The sequence below is a fragment of the Lutra lutra genome, chromosome 3 (assembly GCF_902655055.1).
Source record: "Lutra lutra chromosome 3, mLutLut1.2, whole genome shotgun sequence".
In the NCBI taxonomy this organism is placed as follows: Eukaryota; Metazoa; Chordata; class Mammalia; order Carnivora; family Mustelidae; genus Lutra; species Lutra lutra.
Genome location: NC_062280.1, coordinates 28,948,978 through 28,969,923, shown reverse-complemented (window position 1 = coordinate 28,969,923; position 20,946 = coordinate 28,948,978). Strand labels below are relative to the sequence as shown.

The 20,946-nt window shown below is 55.0% G+C and overlaps 2 protein-coding genes across 6 annotated transcripts; one reads left to right on the top strand and one right to left on the bottom strand.

Moving 5' to 3' along the window:
- Window positions 1-56: 56 nt before the first annotated feature.
- Window positions 57-3,900, bottom strand: LOC125095100 (mitochondrial chaperone BCS1). The gene is made up of 8 exons (XM_047721056.1): window positions 3,808-3,900; window positions 2,196-2,563; window positions 1,951-2,090; window positions 1,575-1,769; window positions 1,239-1,302; window positions 829-998; window positions 496-613; window positions 57-364 (listed from the first exon to the last, which is right to left on the bottom strand). Exons 2-8 carry the CDS (start codon window positions 2,513-2,515, stop codon window positions 112-114), a joined length of 1,260 nt encoding a protein of 419 aa, XP_047577012.1. The 5' UTR covers window positions 2,516-2,563; window positions 3,808-3,900; the 3' UTR covers window positions 57-111.
- Window positions 3,901-3,951: 51 nt separating this feature from the next.
- Window positions 3,952-20,421, top strand: ZNF142 (zinc finger protein 142). 5 transcript variants are annotated; one of them, XM_047721043.1, is made up of 11 exons: window positions 3,952-4,178; window positions 4,445-4,596; window positions 4,740-4,812; window positions 6,140-6,463; window positions 9,373-9,972; window positions 10,638-10,802; window positions 11,724-12,548; window positions 14,343-14,520; window positions 15,287-18,179; window positions 18,745-18,850; window positions 19,773-20,421. In XM_047721043.1, exons 4-11 carry the CDS (start codon window positions 6,184-6,186, stop codon window positions 20,240-20,242), a joined length of 5,517 nt encoding a protein of 1,838 aa, XP_047576999.1. In that variant the 5' UTR covers window positions 3,952-4,178; window positions 4,445-4,596; window positions 4,740-4,812; window positions 6,140-6,183; the 3' UTR covers window positions 20,243-20,421. The 5 variants fall into 5 exon arrangements, 4 of the variants coding, with proteins under 4 accessions (XP_047576999.1, XP_047577001.1, XP_047577000.1 ...); XM_047721045.1 differs by lacking the exons at window positions 4,445-4,596; window positions 4,740-4,812; XM_047721044.1 differs by lacking the exons at window positions 3,952-4,178; window positions 4,740-4,812 and having other exon boundaries at window positions 4,187-4,596.
- Window positions 20,422-20,946: the final 525 nt, after the last annotated feature.

The following is a 20,946-nucleotide window of genomic DNA, read 5'->3' as shown; positions in this document are numbered from 1 at the left end:
CCTGAGGGCCCCTGCTTTTTACTTAAGTACCCATCCAGGGAGGTTAGAGACCAGAGTGCTGTGGCAGGTATTTATTGCTCCTGAGGGGGAGAGCCGAGCACAGCCTGCGCGTCATGTCCTCAGAGACTCAGCATTGTGAATTGCCCCTGCAGGGTCATTCTTATACAGCATGAAGTAGCCCTGTACCTGGGCGGGACTGATGTGAGTCGTAACCTGAAGGACACGTCCTGCAAAGGCCTCAGCCAAGGAAGGTGCTTGCCCTGGATAGAACCTCTGGAACATCTGGGTCAGCTGCCAGTGTGAACAGTAGCCCACATACTCCTTCATGTCTACTCGTCCGGGGCGTATCAGGGCAGGGTCCAGCCTAAGAGAACAAGGCAGCAAAGGCAGAGTCATAGACACAAATACCACTGGGACCCCCCCAGAAATGACGGTTCAGGTGCTGAGGGGGTGCAGTCTTGCCTCACAGCCTCAGCGGGCCTCACCCCTCCTTACCTGTCAACATGGTTGGTAGTCATGAACACGATGCGGGCCTCCGTGGACGCCACGCCATCCAAGGCATTGAGCAGTCCGCTGAAGGTGAGGCGACCTAGACCTTGGTACTTGACTGGGTCTAGAGAGAGGCAGAGATAAAGCAGTGTGGCTGATCATGACTTTGCTTAAACCCTCTACTCCCACCACATTCCCCGGTGTATCAGTGCCCCTCATGGACTCCTGCCAACCCCAGGCATCCTCGGTCAGCCCTCTGGATTTCCTTTTTCTTCCACTGCTCCTCACTTACTCCTATATGCTTAACCTTCCCCTTCCCTCAAAACTCCCCTCACTCACTCTCTGCAGCTAGGTCCCGGCTAAGAAAGGCTGCGTCCACGTCCTCCAGGAGCACCAGGCTCTGCTGCGGGGCCACACTCAGCAGGTGGTTGAGCCGGTCATCAGAGAGGCTGGAGTCTGTGAGGCTCAGCAGGCAGATGCTGTGCTCCAGTTCCCCCGCCAGGGCTGTGCTGTGGGGGATGGGAGGACAGGAGGTGGGCAACCTGGGGATCCATTCTCAGACCCAAATGCTTGTCCTCGCTGTGCTGGGTGGGTCTCAGAGACCTAACCCTTCTATCACCCGAACGCTTCTCATATCCCACATTTATCCTGCTCCCCAGTCCCCACATTCAAGTCCCTTTCCAACCCCACAGCCTTTTTTTTTTTTTTTTTCCAGTTTACAGATTACAAGGAAATGTGACCCTACTCACATAAAACTGCTTTTTCCACAGCCAGGGGGCCCATAAAGCAGGTAGCCACGTCTGTAGGGAATGCCTAGGAAACCGCCAAGGGGATCATCAAGACCTAAAATGAATTCCTGTACTCTACCCCAGATGTCCACATTCATTCCCAACCCTGCCCCCTGGTGGCCTGATGACCTTAGTGTGAGAAGAAATCACGCCCGTGACAACTGTTCTTTACCTTTGATCTCTGGGAAGTAGGCTAGAGCTTTATACTCGCCCTGTCTGGTCACGGAGACCAGCCTGTTTCCCCAGCTCTGACATCGCATCAAACACACCCCAGCCAAGACCCCGGCTGCTGCTCACCTCTGTCAGTGTACCACTTGGGATTATCAATGAATTCCTGGACATCTCTGACAATTCGGTTGGCCAGACCCTGTTCTAGAACCACAGAATTCAGTGGCCGCCGGCGGCGTGGATAGCCAAAAGGACGCCACTCAGAGCCCATGGCTGTGTACATCACCGTCTTCCCTTCCTCCTGCTGCAAGGCCAGCTCTCGAGCTGGGAGGGAGAAGATGAGAGGAAGCCAGTAATTCCTCTTTGCCATGCAATTAGGCCAAGCTGTGCCAAAAGAGCTTCCCTCTTGGTCCCCTGGGCTCAGATCCAAGCTTCCCTTGCTCCAATGTCAAATGCCCCCATCCCTGCAACCCTCACAACAAAGCCAGCCCCTGCCATCCCACACCTTCCTCCAGGATGTTGAAGAAGACCTTTCGGTCAGTGCCCAGAGCTGTGAAGGTGACAGATTCCCAAGGGGTTCCTGTCTGCAGGTCTATCATCTGCATCTCTCGGCTTCGTTCCACTCGGATCCATTTCCCCTGATACCTGCATAAAAGTGGTCCACGTGGGGTGAATGAATGAATGGGTCAAATCCAGCTCCCCTCATTCTCCTCCTCTACTCTTGGAGCCCTCCCTGGTTCCCAAACTTACCAGATAAAGTGGTTTCCAGGGCTGGGGACAAATTCAAACTTGGTGGAGATGCGCCCACTCTCATGCTGAAGGTATGAAGTCTCAACACTGAGGTGCTGAGTACGGGTACTATGCTGGGTGAGCCAGCTAAGCAACCAGGCGTAGCTTCGGTCTCGAGCAGGGACTTCCAGCGTGATCATGTAATGACGCCGGAATGCCACCAGGCCCAACTGGGCACCCTTCCGGGCCAGGGCCAGGGCTGTGCCCACACCCACAAGCCCAAAGCCAGCCCCAAAGTAGGGATTGTCCTTCAGGGCGAGAATAAAGTCTGAGAGGGGCATCTTGAGAGGGAAACACTGAACTTACAGGCTCTAAGGCATTTTCAAAACCTGGGGGTGGGGGTAGTGGAAATGGGACAAAACACAAGATCAGTTTAGAAACCAGACTCTGCAATCCATCCTCACCCTTGTCCCCGCCTCCCCCAAAACCACTGCAGAAGCAGGGTGCAGGAAGGATAGGTCAGTGCTACTGTGTTTTCAATATTCTCTGTGGGGTGGAGGGAGGGGCTAGAAGGCAAGAGCCGACACTTCAGGCCCCTCTTTCCATTTTGCCCTTGATTATCCTGTTCGTATCTCATTTCCTGCCAGAGGACTAGGTCTGAAGATTGTTTAAACATGAGAAAGCAATGTAGTCAGTGTCTCATCAGGATGACGGAAAGAATTTTTTGTGGTCCCTGGAACTAGCTGAGATAGAAAGGAGCCCACTGGACAGAATAAACAGAGAACGAAGAAGCTATTTTCTTCCACTGACCTGTCACTAATCTCATGCCTTATCACCATGATTAATGACCTTGAAATACCCTGTCCTTTACATGTTCAATTGTTAATGTCCTTTTTAGCCCTTTATTACTTCCCAACTAAACTGCCTCCTTAAGATTAATTTTAGTTCTTGAAATGTCATCTTAATGCTTCACCAAATTGCTACACAAGGACCCAGAACTTCCTTCCTAAATCTGCTTCAATCCTATTACTCTCCCTACTGCAACACCTCCAATGGCTGGCTCTCAACGGATCCCTGAATTAGGTAAAAATTCCTCTGCCCGGTACTCAACACCCTCCACAACACGGCGCCCACCTATCTTTCATAGCTTAGCGCCTAAAACTCCCTGTTGTACAAATACTCAAACCAGTTTGTTCTTGCTCAAGCGGGTGTCTTTACTCGGAACGCCCATTCTAATTGATTCCTTCCTTCTTTCCAATAGAAGACCTGTCCATCAGCTGCTTCCTCCATGGAGCTTTTCCCCGAATTCCCCCCCAATAAAACGTGACCGAGTCTAATTCTAGAGATCCCGAGGGACAGGAGGCTACGTTGTTTCTACACCTTCCTGGCCTCTGCCACTTTGCGTAGGGCGCAGGGGGCACGCGTGGCGGTGAACTGACAGCCGAGACCACCGCCGAGGCTCAGAATAGAACCCAGAATGCCAAAATATCTATGCATGGAAGGCCTCAGACAAAGCGCTTCCCCCTCCCGTCCCTTGTCGGACACCCAGAAGCCCCCTCCCGAACCCTCTTAACACCCCAGCTCGCGCCTCGGGCGGCGTGGCTTGGAGTAACCCGTCACTCCGCCCCCTTACCGCCATGACTCTCTGGCCCTCCCTCTCGATGGTTTCAGCCTCGCACAGTTGAGGGAAACGCCGCTCGGCCCCGCCCCCGTGTACCTTCACCTACTTCCCGCCACACCCACCCAGCGGACCGTGCCACTCTGCCCCACAACTCTCGATGGTACTCCTTGGGCTTCTCGGTTGGAGGAAGGGGTAAGGGGAGACGCCAGAGAAAACCATAGAGTACCCCGCCAGCCGACAAGGGGAAGAGAGAGCGGCCTCCATCGGCCCGAAGTCCTAGAGGCGGCTGGGCCGGAGGCGGTCGCACAAAGGGAGTCCCGGGAGGCCGCTCCAGCGGCTGGCGGACCATAGAGACGCGGCTCCCGCCCGCCCTGGGCCGGGAGGTGAGTGAGCGGCTGCCGGGCGGGAAGTAGGAGGGGGTACGTGTGGAGCGGGCCGGAGGCAAAAGTTTCTCGAGCCCCAGGATGAGGGTGGGCCTGGGCGGCGGGACCCCTCGGGAGGAGGTGCTGAACGGAGCACGCCGACGATCGGGGCCCCGGCGCATCACAGCAACAGTCCCGGTGCCCCAGCCGCGTCACTGCTCTGGACCCCGCCCGACTATCCGCTGCCTCGCCTCTGGACAGTAATCATGACGATGCTCCATCCCAAGCTTTGCAGGTTACAAAACGACCTTGCCATTTGCTGGCTCTTGTGATTCCCGCTCCCGCCCAACGATGTGGACGCTGTCATCACCTCCACTTTATAGATAGGAAAGCTGAGGCCCTGGGAAGCGAGGTGACTGTATCTGTCTGAGGCCACGCGGTGAGTCAGAGCCCAAAGGCAGGTGGAAACCCGGGTGCCTCGGGTCTCATTCTTTCCGCAGGCCCTCTCTCCACCTTAATTTGTCCTTTCTCTTCCTCAATGCCTCTTGTGACTACCTGTCTGCCACCTTACCCGCCTTCCAGCGGCTGAAGGTTCAGGTTCTCCATCTAGACGGATAGTCCTCCTTGGCTCCCCGCAGAGTGGTGATAATATTCAGTAAGTGGAAGCTATGGTTTCCAGAGAACCCTCTGACCGTGGAAGTGCACTTCCCAGCTACCTTCTGAATTCCCTGAGCCGAGATTTTGAGTTGCAGAATTTTCACCAGCAACCTGGTTTCCTGGCCCTAAGCCCTCACTTGAGGGGCATGACTCAGTTTCATTCTTACACATTACTGTATACGTTACTAATACATTCTTATACATTACTAATTATTCTTATACATTACTATCATTCTTATACATTACTAATTATTCGGCTTCAGGTAACTTTGGCCCTGTATAACTGGATATGCAGTTTAGTTGCCGTTCATTTCTTGGTTGTGTTCTAGTGTTTTCAATATGAGGCCATAGTTAATGAGTTTGATATTCCTCCAGGTGGGTTCCTTCATACCTAGAGAGGCACTGGTTTGTTATCCTTGTAGAAATCTAACTCTCCTCTGATGGAGCTCCGTGTCTACAGTTCTTCACTAGAATCTCGTCTGTCTGACTTACATAGATTGTTGTGGTTTGTGTTCAGTGAAGTGATAATGTCAGTCAGTTGTACTCAGAAAGCTCCATATCTAGGGAGGGAGACTGATAGGTCACAACGCTGCAGTGAGACAGTTTCCAACAGAGCTAGGTACAAGGTGCCAGTGGGACCCCAGAGAGAATAACTTCTATGAACGGTGTCAAGAAGCCTTCATAGCCAAAGTGACATTGTGCAGATTCTTAAAGGACAGGCATTGGTTAGCCAGATGAGAGAGATGAAGAAAGGGAAGAGGCCCATCACATGGAGAGGGAAAGGCATGTGTGAGTGTATGGGAGCAAAAGAGAATGTGGTGAGCTTGGGGAGTGGCAGCTCATTAATATGGCTGGGTCAGAGGTCTGTTAAGGGGCGAGGTGGAAGATGAGTCTGGAGAGGTCAGCCAGGCCAGATCCTGAAGGAAGGGCCTTACACCCATAGTAAGGAATAGTGAGATCATAGTATGTTAAGAGGGGAAGGGACCTCTGAGATCCCTTGGCCCCAGTTTTGTTGCATATAAGAAAACTGAGGCTCAGATTGCTTAATGATTTCACCAAGGTCACTTAGCTCCAAGAGATATAACCTTCACTTTTTAATATATTGGCCAAAACTTGTTGGCTCTCTCCTGATGCTGATTCCTATTAGCATCTGTCTAGTTTTTGTTCTGAACATTGTTATAAAAAGAAAACTTCTAGGTTAGCTAGGTGTGGCACATTACCATCAAAGGAAATGCCTAAGTGGGCAGACACTGGGCCATGCCCCGGCATCAACGGGGAGGAAGGTGAGATTTCCAACTCTGATTTGTTTGGATTCTCTTCCATAGGCTTACCAGCACATAAGGAGACCACAGAACACCAGTCATTGGTGATGACAGACCCCGTGTTGGACTCACAGCCAACCAACAACACTGGGGAGATGGATGGACTATGCCCGGAGCTATTGCTGATCCCCCCATCTCTCTCTAACCGTGGAATCCTGGAGCCCGTCCAGAGTCCCTGTCCTGCTGGGAACCCCACACCTTTGCCTGCTGACCCAGGCTGCCTGCTGGTAGAGGCCACAGCAACTGAAGAGGACACAGGGAACATGGAGATCATTGTGGAAACAGTGGCTGGAAACCTGTCCCCAGGTGCTCCTGGAGAGACCCCAGGTACCCACTCTGTTGCTAGCAGGCCACTGGGACAATCAGCCCTGAGGTTTTGTCTGTGCTATTTTTGACCCTTCTATATAAATATGATGAGAACACAAGGTAGCATCTTATTTTTATTCTTAGAGATGTTGTCATTTGATTTGCAGTTGGTGAATGTTGATTGAAGCCTGGCAAGGTGGTTCACAAGCTGGTACCAAGCTCTTGGCAGAGTCTCTTCCTGCAAGGACTTCATGTCTGCTAGGCAGGGATCCAGATGGGAAGACCTTTCTGACACCTCCACCCAATCCTTACTCCTATAGTGTATCGACCCTCCCACTCAGGAACTGCAGCCAGGGATTAGGCAAAAGGCCCAGTGTCTCTACCACCCTGGGCTTGGCAGGGCTTCCCAGAAGTAATCTGGTATTTCCTTGCCCTAGTTTCTTGTGTGTAACATATGTAACTCATCCAAGGCGTGTTGTCAGGAATGGGAGTTGAGCATTTATGTTTATGCTAGAAAAATGGTTCTCCCCTTTATTCTTCCCATAGCTACAACTTCTTATTTTTAGGTAACTTCCCCGTTTGTTAACTGCCATCCTCCGGCTACAGTTGTCACAACTTCCCTTGGCAGTGTGGTATGGTGACAACAAATCCTGGAAAAGATTAGCTAATTTGATCATAGAGTGTTTCTAAGCTTCTGTGTGGGGAAGCAAATAATAAAGAACAAACAAGGGAAAAACAGTTGCAATATATAAGGGAGAATTAAACTCTATTTTTTTGTAAATATTATTTATCAGAGAGAGAGAGCAAGAGCAGAGCAGGAGGGTGGGGCAGAGAGAGAAGTGGGAGCCTGATGTGGGGCTCCATCCCAAGACATCCAAGACCCCTGAGGCGGGGCTTCATCCTAAGAGCATAACCTGAGCTAACCCAGGCACCCCGGGTTAATCTCTTTAAAATTCAAAGAGCTCCATAATAAGAAAAAGGGTGTTTTGGTTTTTTTGAGAGGGAAGAAAAACCTACATGCAGTTAGTAAAGAAGAATAAAAGTAGTCAAAAACCACAAGAATGCTTAATCTCAACACACAAATAAATTTCACTTAAAAATAATTATGAGGGGTGCTTGGCTGGCTCAGTTGGAAGAGCCTGTGACTCTTGAGGTTAGGGTTGTGAGTTCAAGCCTCATGATGGATGTAGAGATTACTAAAGAAAAAACAACAAAACCTTAAAAAAATAATAATTACTATGATATGCCATTGTTGTTTCTCAGTTTTGGCAAAAATTAAACATCTTTTATAATATCTAGTGTTGGTGGGAAAACAGATACTGTCTTACAGCTTACAGAGAGTATAAATTTAGCATAACCTTTTGAAGGTCAATTTATTTACATAACAAATTTGAAAATATGCATACTCTGACCGAGAAATTCCATTTCCAGGGCCCCGTCCTCTAGAAAGACTCACACACATGCACAAGAATACAGGGATGAGGATGTCTAGAGCAGCTTTACTTACAAGGGTTCCAAATGACCCAAATGTCCATTAGTAAAGGCAAGCCCTCATTTTGACGTGTTTGTGCTCAGAGGTACTATGAATTGGACAAAAAAATATATTAGATCTAAAGGCAATCATAGAAAAAAGTATCTGATCTATAGCAAGTGGTGGCAGGGAGTGAGGGGGGCAGCAAATTGCAGAGAAATGACTCCTAAAGGCCTAAAACAATATAGACCAAACTGTGTGTGTAAGGGTGGGGTTGGTTATTCTTTCTGGAGGTACATCTGTGTCATTTGAATTGTTGCACTGAATTTTTTTTTAAAAAAAGAAAAACAGGGCGCCTGGGTGGTTCAATGGGTTAAGCCTCTGACTGAGGCTCAGGTCATGATCTCAGGGTCCTGGGATCGAGCCCCTCATTGGGTTCTCTGCTCGGCAGGGGGGCCTGCTTCCCCATCTCTCTCTGCCTGCCTCTCTGCCTACTTATGATCTCTCTCTCTCTCTCTCTGTGTCAAATAAATAAATAAAATCTTTAAAAAAAAAAAAAAAAAAGATAGAAAACCAGCAGAGTAGAAATGGCACAAACCTGGGCTGGAGTCAAGGCTCTGCCATGAGCAAGCACAGTCTTTAACCTCCCAGGACTCTGGGTCCTTCTTCTCGAAGGGCAGCTAGAGGACCCAGTGAGTGTTTCCTAAGCCTTTCTTTATCAAGGTCCTGCCCATTGCTAAAGAAATGCCAGTGATTACTTGTATGATTTGGGTCTTTTGGAAACAGATGTTCTTCATTTTATGAATTACTGTGCCTTTGAAAAAAAAAATCTCTTTCCAGAAAGTAGAAAGTAAGACTTTGTCATTCAAAGCTGCAGATATGGGACGCCTGGGTGGCTCAGTGGGTTAAGCCGCTGCCTTCGGCTCAGGTCATGATCCCAGGGTCTTGGGATCGAGTCCCGCATCGGGCTCCTTGCTCGGCAGGGAACCTGCTTCTGCCTCTGCCTGCCTCTCTGCCTGCTTGTGTGTACTCGCTTGCGCTCTCTCTCTCTCTCTCTCTCTCTCTCTGGCAAATAAATAAAATCTTAAAAAAAAAAAAAAAAGCTGCAGATATTACCCTTAGAGCGTCATTTTCTTCTTCTGCAAGTTTTCATTTGGGCCAAACGTATTGCCTTTCCTTAATGCTTTCCAGAATTGATTAATGCTTGTTGTATTCATTTAGCAAATGTTTATTAAATACCTGTTTTATGTTGGCATATTGTGCTACATACTGGGAACCCAGGTCACATGCAAATAGACTGTCCCTGACCTTATGGGGCTTACCATCCCCGTATAAGTCTTAACGTCTATCTGCATCCCACCAATATTAAAAGATTCACCTACGTTTTCTACTAGTAGCTAACGCTTAGGAGTCTCGTTCCATCTGATGCCGTGCTTCTCTTTCGGTCCTCTGCCTGCAGGTGTCCTGGTAAAGGTGGTGGAGGTGTACTTCTGTGAGCGCTGTGAGCAGAGCTTTGCAGAGCCCACTCTGCTGGCCCTGCACCAGTGTGCTGAGCCCCTCATACAGCCTCTGCCGGGCCTCTCTGGCCCCCCATGCTCCGAGGAGCTCACCCCCGGCAACCTCCCTCTCTCTGGCCCTGTGCAGGGGCAGGGCCTGCCAGATAGCCCCTTGCCATGCCCCGTGTGTAGACAGGAGTTTGCCCAGCCCCAGGCCCTGAAGAGCCACTTCAAGAGTCACCGGGGCCCTCCCGCCACCTTCCCCTGCCCGGAGTCCGGCTGTACATTCTCCGCGGAAGATCGCAAGGCCCTGCAGCTCCACCTGAGGCAGGCCCATGCCGCGGTCCCTGTGCCGTGTTCTTTCCGGGGCTGCCCCCTGCTCTTCGGGAGCCGGCGGGCCATGGAGCTGCACCGACAGGCCCATTACCCCTTCCACTGCAACCATTGCAGCTTTATGGGTTCCAACGTCAAACTCTTCCGGCAGCATCAGCGGAGCCACGGGCCTGGGCCACAGGGAGAGCTCTCTGCCCGGCAGGGTCCTCCGGCCCAGGAGCTGCTGCCAGGTATGAGACCGGGTCTTTTTTTTTTTTTTTTTTTTGTCTCAAAAAGAGGGCATGGGATGAATAGAGGAGGAGGAGGAAATAGGCTGGGAGAGACCAGGATTCTGCTACAAGACCTAGGCTTGCTGAGACCAGTCAGTGCCGTGTTCCCAAAGAGAAGACCCCTCTTTCCTGGGAAATAGCCTTACACCTTGGCCTTATTGAAGCAACCGCCTCTGTGGAGGGGTAGAGCGATGGATCGGAGGGGACAGGGTATGACCCTGAATTGCTGAGTTCAGCTTCTCAGTAGACCGGTTTAGAGGTCTGGCTATGTTCACCTGCACTGAGCCGCCAGCCATTAGCCCTGGGAACCCGGGCCAAGGAAGTGCAGTCTCCCCAGTCTGTACCTCCCAGCCCCCTACCCCCACTGCAGTGATCTCAAAGCCCTTGCCTTCAAAGGGTGTGAGGATGGTGTCCTCTGAGGTTTGATTTGCTTTAGGTTGGAGTGTTAATGATAGCTTAGCTTCTCCTGTCTTGAGTGGTAATAAATGGATAGACCTAGAATCCAAGCGCAAGATTCTCTTATTCTAAATGGGGAGGGGGCAGTCCTGCCAGCCCGGAAGAGGAGCAGGAGAAACAGTCATTGTGGTCGTTGGCTCCCATAGACATCAAGTTTTATGTGTCTCCAGCTCCCAAACTGCCCCCTAGAGGGGGCGAGCCATCAGAACGAGCAGAGGCGCCCTTGCCCAGGGAGCAGTCAGCAGATGAAGGGGACGCAGAGGAAGAAGAGAGTGGCGCTCTGAAGGACACCCAAAAAGGCCTGGAGAAGGGCCAGGGAGCTCAGCAGTTAGAAGGTAATGACATGGTTAGGCGTGAACCTCTTGGTGGTGGGAGGAATGGATTGTGGAGAGACTGACATTGAGGCTCTCTGGGGTTTGGTTTTCTGGGTGTTGGCTCATGGCCTCTGGTTCTTACCCTTCCACTTTGACCTATGTAGTGGGAAAATGATAAATGGGTAAAGACTGTAGAAACACAGAGTAGGGATTGCTCTCCTAGGCTGGTCTTCCTCAGGCAGAGGCTCTTTTGCAGGGAAGGAGACGGTGATATTGATTATATAAAGATGCCGGAGGTCACTGGTCAGCAGCCTGTTTTGTCTGGCATTGGGCCCACGAAGATTTTTATTTCTGAATCCTTGCTTCCCAGCTTTCCAACTCTGTAGAACCACATTTGCAACCCATCCTTCCCCCACAGAGCACGTTTCCTGTCAAGTGACCAGAAAAGATCTGATTGTGTATATGACCAGTTCTCTCTGATCTCGAACTCAGTGAACCAGTGTTTAGATGCAGGAGTACTTGACCTTCTTCTCTTCCCTTTTACATACTCTGCGGGTTTCTTGGCCTTCCAACCAACCCTGCCAATCCCGCTGCCTACCCTCACAAACAAGGGCAGGAAGAGTGAGAATGCTTCTTCCAGATTGTTCTCTTGAGCAGCTCTAGACAAAGGCTCGGGAATAGTGGGGAGCTGGGGAAGCACTTCAGATGGGCCCACAACCAGGTCAGAAAAATCCTTGTGATTTGGCTTCCTTCAGTACTTGAACTTCTCGCCCCCTTTGTGAGCCTGCCCTGCTGGAGATGCCGTTGTTAGGTTCCCCACAGAGAGAGATGAAAGGCCTCCTAACGTCATGTCCGGACAAATCATGGTTCTCCCGTGAGCTGGCCAGCCCCCGGCTTCTCAGAGAATCTCGCCAACAACCCTCTCTCCCTTTCCCTCTCCAGGGAATGTGCCTCCTGGCACCGAGTCCCTCTTCAAGACTCACATGTGCCCGGAGTGCAAGCGTTGCTTCAAGAAGCGGACACACCTGGTGGAGCACCTGCACCTGCACTTCCCCGACCCCAGCCTGCAATGCCCCAACTGCCAGAAGTTCTTCACCAGCAAGAGCAAGCTGAAGACGCACCTGCTGCGGGAGCTGGGCCAGAAGGCCCACCGCTGCCCGCTGTGCCACTACAGCGCCGTGGAGAGGAATGCGCTGAACCGCCACATGGCCAGCATGCACGAGGACATTTCCAACTTCTACTCGGACACCTACGCCTGCCCCGTGTGCCGGGAGGAGTTCCGCCTCAGCCAGGCCCTGAAGGAGCACCTCAAGAGCCACACGGCGGCGGCCGCCGCGGGGCCGCTGCCCCTGCGCTGCTTTCAGGAGGGCTGCGGCTACGCGGCCCCCGACCGCAAGGCCTTCATCAAGCACCTGAAGGAGAGCCACGGCGCGAGGGCTGTCGAGTGCCGCCATCACTCGTGCCCCCTGCTCTTCGCCAGCGCCGAGGCCATGGAGGCACACCGCAAGAGCCACTATGCTTTCCACTGCCCACACTGCGACTTCGCCTGCTCCAACAAGCACGCGTTCCGCAAACACAAGAAGCAGGGCCATGCGGGCAGCGAGGAGCTGCGCTGCACCTTCTGCCCCTTCGCCACCTTCAACCCCGTGGCCTACCAGGACCACGTGGGCAAGATGCATGCCCACGAGAAGATCCACCAGTGCCCCGAGTGCGCCTTCGCCACCGCCCACAAGAGGGTGCTCATTCGCCACATGCTGCTGCACACCGGTGAGCCCACCTTCTGCCCCTGCAGTCACACTGGTCACATGGCCGTTGCTGGGCTCATGTGCCGGATACGAGGCCCACAAGGGGCTCTGCGTCCGTCGTTCCTAGAACCAGATCTACCATTTGTAGTTTACTAAGGAGCCTTAAGTTGAGGGTCCCTCGGGTAGTGAAATGGTTAAGCTAGGATGGGAGTCAAGGTGGTCTGAGCCGAAGGTCATGGAGAGATACCTTCCTTTGTGATTCAGGTTTGGAGATGAGGGGCAAGTGGCCCAAGCCGCCCATACATGAGAGAGCCTTGGGAGCTGACTCAGACTATAATTGGTTGCCAGCATTATACTGATGCTTTGAGTGACAACCAGATTAAGCTTCCTGCTGTGGCCCCGCCCCACTTGCAATCTCTAAGCAAGCATCAGTGGGTTGACAAGACATTTAAAAAAAAAATCTTGTCGAAGATTCTAGTTTAGGAGGATAGCTCTTAGGCAGCTTGGGGCAAAGCCATTGTTTCCAGTGAACAGTTCATTTCTGTGCATGCCTTAGTCACCAAAGGTCATTTTTCTAAGGCCCTTCATAAAATTTCCCATCTCTACAGTGCTCTATAGTTTGCCGAGTTCTTTTTACATTGTCTCATTTAATGCATAAAGACAGTCTTGCAAGGGAGGCAGGTGAAGGAGAGGAACTGAACATTTAAATGCCCTGTTGCGGGATCATACTGCTAATGTTAGAACTGGAGCCAGAGTACCATTTCGCTTGCCTTTCACCAGGGAAACGGGCTGAGTGGGCAGGCAGGGATCACAGGGAAGGGTCCTGAAGGAACGTGCCCCCGGCCTCTTAGCACCAGCTCTTACCCAATCCCATAGACAGCTCTTCCTTGAGTCCTTGCGGGGCACCACTGAGGACTTTGGGATGTCTTACTTAATCTTCTCACCAGCCTTGAGGAATCAGTATTTTTGTTGCCCCCCTCTTTGGAGACAAGGAAAAGCAGCCTCGGAGGGGTTATGTGACTTGTCCAAGACCACGTAGTAGTAGTCAGCTGGGATCTAAACCACCACTTCATAGCTCTGTGGTTTCCCCACGCCCCGCCTTCTTTCTTTATAAAATGAGGCAGTCCTAGGACCTGCTTCATAGGGCTGCCAGGAAGAGTCAGTAAGAGCAGACATGTTTTTTTAAAGATTTTATTTATGTATTTGACAGAACAAGAGAGCAGAAGCAGGGGGAGCAGCAGGCAGAGGGAGAGGGAGAAGCACACTCCTTGCTGAGCAGAGAGCCCGACATGGGGCTCGATCTCAGGACCCTGGGATGGTGACTTGAGCCAGAGGCAGTTGTTTAACCAACTGAGCCACCCAGGCTCCCCAAGAGGGGGCATTTTTATAATGCACGTTCTGTCCATGTTAGCTATTAATATCCTTATTAATGGGTTGGACTCCAGAGTCCAAATTCTTAACCACTACGTCACACGGCCTAGTTTTTTTCTCCTTTTCTGCAAAACTGGAGGGAATTCGGGTAAGTGGAGCGGTCGGCCATTAGAGCTAACAAGCTCTATAGCATCCAGGTAGACTTGCAGACTGGTCGTGGAAAGTATGGTCTTCACTTTCCCCCTGGCTTCCTCCATGTCGGAGCCGGGGAGAGGGCCAGAAGCAGCGCTGACCGTTGGGAGCCACACACCGGGCGGTGAGGGAGACTTTCGCTTGTGCTCAGCATCAGGGCAAGCTTGCGTGTGGGAGCACGGTCTGTGCACCCCCTCAATCCACGTCTGACCTGTTTCCTCCCCTCCCATCCCTACCCCCACCCACACCCAAGGTGAGAAACCTCATAAGTGTGAACTCTGCGATTTCACATGCCGAGACGTGAGCTACCTGTCCAAGCACATGCTGACCCACTCCAACACCAAGGATTACATGTGCACTGAGTGTGGCTACGTCACCAAGTGGAAGCATTACCTCAGTGTGCACATGCGGAAACACGCGGGGGACCTCAGGTATGAGTGCGTGTGCCCTCCCCGCTCCCACCCTCACCCAGGAAGCTGACGCTAAGCTAGCCTCCTCTTGAACTCACCGTGCTCTCCTGGCCTCAGAATGACTCCTCCCTGTGCTCCTCTCTGCTCATCTGGTCTCTGCTCCATTGCCGGTAGCTGGCTTCTGTGCCTGTGGCCCCCTCTGCACGGGGAGAACTCTCTGGGCTCAGGGAAAGGAGCATAGACCCAGAGTCCAGGCCCAGATGTGATGGTGTCCCTTGAGCTCTCACAAAGTCCATGCCTAGGAAAGTTGGGAGACAACACTTGGACCCCCCATCCTAGCCACGTTCCCCATCCAGGCAAAGTTCCCCGCTGTGCTGTGGCTCTGCTGGCCAGGGGGTCTCTGCTGAGCTTTCACGCCTCTGGGGGAGAATGGGATCTAGGCACAGACACCAGCCCCGTGAGGCCGTAGCCCCGCAGTTCCTCAGAGTCTACAGCAGGTGGCTGATCCGTGCTGTCTTCCCTGTGGGAGCAACATAGAGCAGGGGTCGGAACACAAGCACTGAAGGTGGGCTGTCTGCCCTTCGCTTCTTTGTGACCGGAGGCAGGTCATTAACCTCTGTGCTTGAGTCTCCTCCTTTGGAAGCAGATGCCCAGTCTGTGGGGTAGTGGTAGAGAATGGCTTAGATGACACGAGTCCTGCCCTGAGTGCGGAGCCTTGTCCACAGGAAGTATTCATGGGTTCTGGGAGACTGAGCCTGGCCACTTTGCCTCCCCACCCCCCAACCAGATACCAGTGCAACCAGTGCTCTTATCGCTGCCACCGGGCCGATCAGCTGAGCAGCCACAAGCTGCGCCACCAGGGCAAGTCCCTGATGTGCGAGGTGTGCGCTTTTGCGTGCAAGAGGAAGTACGAGCTGCAGAAGCACATGGCCTCCCAGCACCACCCAGGCCCGCCGGCCCCACTCTACCCCTGCCGCTACTGCAGCTACCAGAGCCGCCACAAGCAGGCGCTGCTGAGCCACGAGAACTGCAAGCACACCCGCCTGCGCGAGTTCCGCTGCCCGCTCTGTGACTACCGTACCTTCAGCAACACCACCCTCTTCTTCCACAAGCGCAAGGTCCACGGCTATGTGCCCGGCGACCAGGTGTGGCAGCTCCGCTATGCTGGCCAGGAGCCTGAGGGGGCTGGGCCGGGCCCGATGCCCCGACTGGACTCCGAGCCCCACAGCCAGCCGCCCGCCCCGCCTGAGGGGCCAGACCGGGACCCTGCACTGGCAGTGGAGCCCCACTCGGACCTGGCCCCGCCAGAGACCAGCGAGGAGGAGAGCACCGGGAGACAGGATGGCAGTGGGGTTCCGCAGGTTGACGACCTGGCTGGCAGCCCCAGTCTGGCGGAGGTCGATGAGGGAGGGTGCACCCTGCACCTAGAGGCCTTGGGCGTAGAGCTGGAGCCCGTGGCTGAGCCACCCCTGGAGGAGATCACTGAAACCACCCCTGTGGCCTTCAGGCCCCTGGATCCCGCAGGGCCCCTGAGACTTGAAGGGCCAGATGGAACTTTGACTGAGCTATCTGCCTTTGAAGCTGCCGGGGCTTCTGATTTGGGTGCTGAAGAAGAGCCTGTTCTGGAAAAGCCAGTCCCAGAGGCCCCCCAAAACCTCCCTTCCTCAGAGGAGCCCCCTGACAGCTGGGCGGGAGCCTTAAAGGCCACTCTGCCCGCTGAGAGCACTCCGCTCCCCCAGTTCCCCGAGTCGGAGTCCCTGCTCAAGGCCCTGCGGAGGCAGGACAAAGAGCAGGCCGAGGCTCTGGTCCTGGAGGGGCGGGTTCAGATGGTAGTCATCCAGGGAGAGGGGCGCGCCTTCCGCTGCCCACACTGCCCGTTCATTACCCGCCGGGAGAAGGCCCTGAGCGTGCACTCCAGGACCGGGTGCCAGGGCCGCCGAGGGCCCCTGCTGTGCCCCGAGTGTGGAGCCAGCTTCAAGCAACAGCGTGGCCTCAGCACCCACCTGCTGAAGAAGTGTCCCGCTCTGCTCAGGAAGAACAAGGCTTTGCCTGGACAGGGCTCCCCACTGCCCCCAGGTACCCAGGTCTCCGAGGACACAGAAGGTGTGAAGTCCTCCCCTGCCCCACTAGGAGGAGAGCCAGTGCTCCCCAAAGAGGCTGCTGCTGCACTTCCCGGGGAGCCAGAAGAAGTAGAGGAGCCCCCTGGCCTGCGCTCCATGTCCGGGGACACCTTACCCGCAGAGACCCCTGAGAAGTTCCACTTCGAGCAGGGCAAGTTTCACTGCCACTCATGCCCGTTCCTGTGCTCCCGGCTCTCCTCCATCACCTCTCATGTGGCTGAAGGCTGCCGGGGGGGCCGTGGCGGGGGAGGAAAGCGAGGGGCCTCTCTTCTGAGCCGTGGGGACTCTGTCTCCCCCAGCAGTGGGAGTGCAGAGGGCAGCCCCAGGACTGGGGACACGGCACTGGCTCCAAAGCAGAAGGGGGCCCGCTTCTCCTGCCCGACGTGCCCCTTCAGCTGCCGCCAGGAGCGGGCCCTGAGGACGCACCAGAGCCGGGGCTGCCCCCTCGGAGAGTCTGGAGAGCTGCACTGCAGCCTCTGCTCCTTCACCGCCGCCGCTGCTGCCACCCTCAGGCTCCACCAGAAGCGGAGGCACCCCACCACCGCCCCCCCGGCCCGCGGGCCCCGGCCCCCACTCCAGTGCGGGGACTGTGGCTTCACCTGCAAGCAGAGCCGCTGCCTCCAGCAGCACCGGCGGCTCAAGCACGAGGGAGTGAAGCCCCACCAGTGCCCCTTCTGTGACTTCTCCACCACTAGGCGGTACCGGCTGGAGGCCCACCAGTCCCGCCACACGGGGGTCGGCCGCATCCCCTGCAGCTCCTGCCCGCAGACATTCGGTACCAACTCGAAACTGCGCCTGCACCGGCTGCGGGTCCACGATAAGACGCCCACCCACTTCTGCCCGCTGTGCGACTATAGCGGCTACCTGCGACATGACATCACGCGCCACGTCAACAGCTGCCACCAGGGCACCCCCGCCTTCGCCTGCCCCCAGTGCGAGGCGCAGTTCAGCTCAGAGACGGCGCTCAAGCAGCATGCGCTGCGCCGGCACCCCGAGCCGCCCCCCACCTCGCCGGGCTCCCCTGCCACCGAGGGCCCCCTGCGCTGCTCCCGCTGTGGGCTGCTGTGCGCCAGCCCAGCCAGCCTGCGGGGCCACACCCGCAAGCAGCACCCGCGACTGGAGTGTGGGGCCTGCCAGGAGGCCTTCCCCAGCCGGCCGGCCCTGGACGAGCACCGGCGGCAGCAGCACTTCAGCCACCGCTGCCAGCTTTGTGACTTTGCAGCCCGGGAACGCGCTGGCCTGGTTAGGCACTACCTGGAGCAGCACGAGGAGGAAGAGGAGGAGGCGGCGGTAGCAGGTGCGGAGACTCCGGAGGGCGGTGCGGGGGCCGGCCAGCCCCCCCTGCGCTGCCCCTTCTGTGACTTCGCGTGCCGCCACCAGCTGGTGCTGGACCACCACGTGAAGGGGCACGGCGGCACCCGGCTGTACAAGTGCACTGACTGTGCATACAGCACCAAGAACCGCCAGAAGATCACCTGGCACAGCCGCATCCACACGGGAGAGAAGCCCTACCGCTGCCACCTCTGTCCCTACGCCTGTGCCGACCCCTCCCGCCTCAAGGTGAGGCTGGTGGGGGGAAGCCACTGAGGCGGAGGGCGGGGAGGGGGCGTGGTGGGAGGTGAAGGTGGACGGGCTCTGGGGGGGTGGGGGGAAGCTCCCTGGGTCCTCTGGTCCCTACTCCTGGTTATCAGTTCTGGGATCTCCGTCAAGCCCCCTAGCGGCCCCCCATTGAAGGAGGTGCTGATACTTGATAGCACGGTTGCAAAGCGGAGATGCCCTTATGCGAGCATGGCCTGTGACGAAGGCTTTTATTGAGCACTATTGCGTGCTTGCTGTAATTTTAATCCTTGCAACACAGGACGTGGAGTTAGTGCTGCTGTTTCTCATTTCACAGATTAATAGACTGGGAGTTTGGGCACAGGTAGTAAGTGGCAGAGCTGAGAAGGGGCAGACTGAGAGTTCGGCCCAGCGAGTTTGGGTGGCGGCCCAGCAGGTTAGGTGTGGGCAGAGTGGCTGCACCGGGGAGCCCGCTTGGTGGAGGGAGCACGGCTGGGTTGGGAGCAACTTCACCGAGGACCAAGTGTGCGCATTTTCTAGGCACACTCTGCTCTTCCCCCCCACATAGTACCACATGCGGATCCATAGGGAGGAACGGAAGTATCTGTGCCCCGACTGTGGCTACAAGTGCAAGTGGGTCAACCAACTCAAGTACCACATGACCAAGCACACAGGTGAGTCTGTGTGGTTTCCATGGGCCCATGGGGTCCCCCCCATTCCTGGCACGACCAGCCTCCCTGAGGTGGTGGATGTCCTTACTCAGATTCGGGGTGCACATTGAGAGGTGGGGGAGAGGCTGATGGGCCAGAATAGCTTCCCAACCCACTGAAGAGCTGGGAGAATCAGAAGAGAGGTGAGCCTGAGGGCCTGGGTGTACTCTGTAAAAGCTTCTCTGCTGACCACGGCCCTAGGCCACCGACCCCCTGCTGAGAGCCCCACAACATAAATGTGGCTGACAGAGGTCTGCTTAGTTACTGCAGACACAGTGGAGCTACTAGGAGTAATGGGAACATGAAAAGTTTGCCTGTTTTAGCTGCTTTGTTTCTCTTGGGTACGGAGTCCGGGAACTACAGGTGCTCCGCGAGCGGCTAAACGGCCATATGTCTGTATTACGCATAGGATCCCCTCGCGTCCAGGCAATAACCAGATGCGTTTCAGGGTGCTCTGCACCTATGGATGCCGCTCTCTTGCATCTAATCCTTTCCCCTTAAGAATTTTCTTTTCCTTTCTGAGTTGAACACGGAGTTCTCTTTAAATGGATCCCCAAGTTCCACGGGTACCCCATGATCATAAGGGGTTGGAGTTCCCCATCCGGAAACCGGGTGGTATCTGAGTGAGTGGTCATCGCCGTCAGGTGGCTACTCAGGGGTCCAGTTGGTTATCAGCATCCATTGGGCACTCACTGTGCAAAAGGGGCTGTGTTGGGAGGAGGGCAAAGAAATGCCAGATGGAGCTGGAACATTCCACAGATGGCAGTCGTGAGTCAGTGTGCTGCTTGTGTCTTGTCCCGGGATCCCAGTGACTCCTGGGCCCACTCCACGTGGCTTCACCAGCTCTGATAGTGACTTTGTCCGTTGGCCCTGCCCCATCCTATAGGCCTGAAGCCATACCAGTGCCCCGAGTGCGAGTACTGCACCAACCGGGCCGACGCGCTGCGCGTGCACCAGGAGACTCGGCACCGGGAGGCACGGGCCTTCATGTGCGAGCAGTGCGGCAAGGCCTTCAAGACCCGCTTCTTGCTGCGCACCCACCTCCGCAAGCACAGTGAGGCCAAGCCCTACGTGTGCAATGTGTGCCACCGTGCTTTCCGCTGGGCCGCCGGCCTGCGCCATCACGCCCTCACCCACACCGACCGGCACCCCTTCTTCTGCCGCCTCTGCAGCTACAAGGCCAAGCAGAAGTTCCAGGTGGTGAAGCACGTGCGCCGGCACCACCCGGACCAGGCCGACCCGAACCAAGGAGTGGGGAAAGACCCCACCACCCCCACGGTGCACCTGCATGACGTGCAGCTGGAGGACCCCAGCCCTCCTGCTCCTGCTGCTCCCCCGACTGGACCCGAGGGCTGAGCTCCTGCCCCCTCCTCCACCATCACAGAGGAGGTGGTCCCGTACTTGCAGACCTGCAGACCAGAAGCAGAGCTCGCCTGCGGCTCCAGGGCCGAAGGAAGGGCTGGCTTCGAGGTTTCGAGGCTCAGGCTGTAGTACCGGGACGCTGATGGCCGTATAAAGGAGTGACATGGACCACAGATTGATTTCCAGTTGAGACACCCTGTTTCTAACCCGTGAGTTCCCGCTTCCTTCATCGCTCCCCCAGGGCTCCCGGCTCTGAGACCTTGGGTTTTGCCCATTCTGCCCCCTTCCTCCCTGCTCTGTCTGGTCCTGTGGTTTTCCAGCACCATCCAGACGGTTGTATCTGACCGCATGTGCTGTTGCGTCTCCTGCTCTCTGAAGCATGTTAAACAGTGGTGACGAGCTTACCCACGCATCCATGTCCCTGACTGAGCACAGCCGGGCTGTCCTCTCGCTCTGGCCCATTCCCTCTCACACCTCTGTCTCTCCTTCGTCTCCTTCCATCTTCACCGAGGGATTCCGAAATGTTCCCGGGTCTGCCTTCTCTCTGCCCTTGAGCCAGTCTTGGCCCTTGCCCTGCTCCTGATTTCTGAGCCCCGAGGTCTACTTGTAGGCCTAGCAGTCAGCCTCCCCCTGGAAGTAGCTTTAATTCGGCCTCCATCCTCAGCCTGGCCCAGCAGCTGCACAGGAGTTAAATCACA

Bases quoted from the DNA above. Each gene is read 5' to 3' on its own strand.
- LOC125095100 (XM_047721056.1), bottom strand. From the start codon at position 2,515: ATGCCCCTCTCAGACTTTATTCTCGCCCTGAAGGACAATCCCTACTTT. The intron at 999-1,238 runs GTGAGTAGGGTC...CATCCCCCACAG, and splicing joins TGTGGAAAAAGCAGTTTTAT to CACAGCCCTGGCGGGGGAAC. The intron at 365-495 runs GTAAGGAGGGGT...TTGTTCTCTTAG, and splicing joins ACTACCAACCATGTTGACAG to GCTGGACCCTGCCCTGATAC.
- ZNF142 (XM_047721045.1), top strand. From the start codon at position 6,184: ATGACAGACCCCGTGTTGGACTCACAGCCAACCAACAACACTGGGGAG. The intron at 9,973-10,637 runs GTATGAGACCGG...ATGTGTCTCCAG, and splicing joins GGCCCAGGAGCTGCTGCCAG to CTCCCAAACTGCCCCCTAGA. The intron at 12,549-14,342 runs GTGAGCCCACCT...CCCACACCCAAG, and splicing joins CCACATGCTGCTGCACACCG to GTGAGAAACCTCATAAGTGT.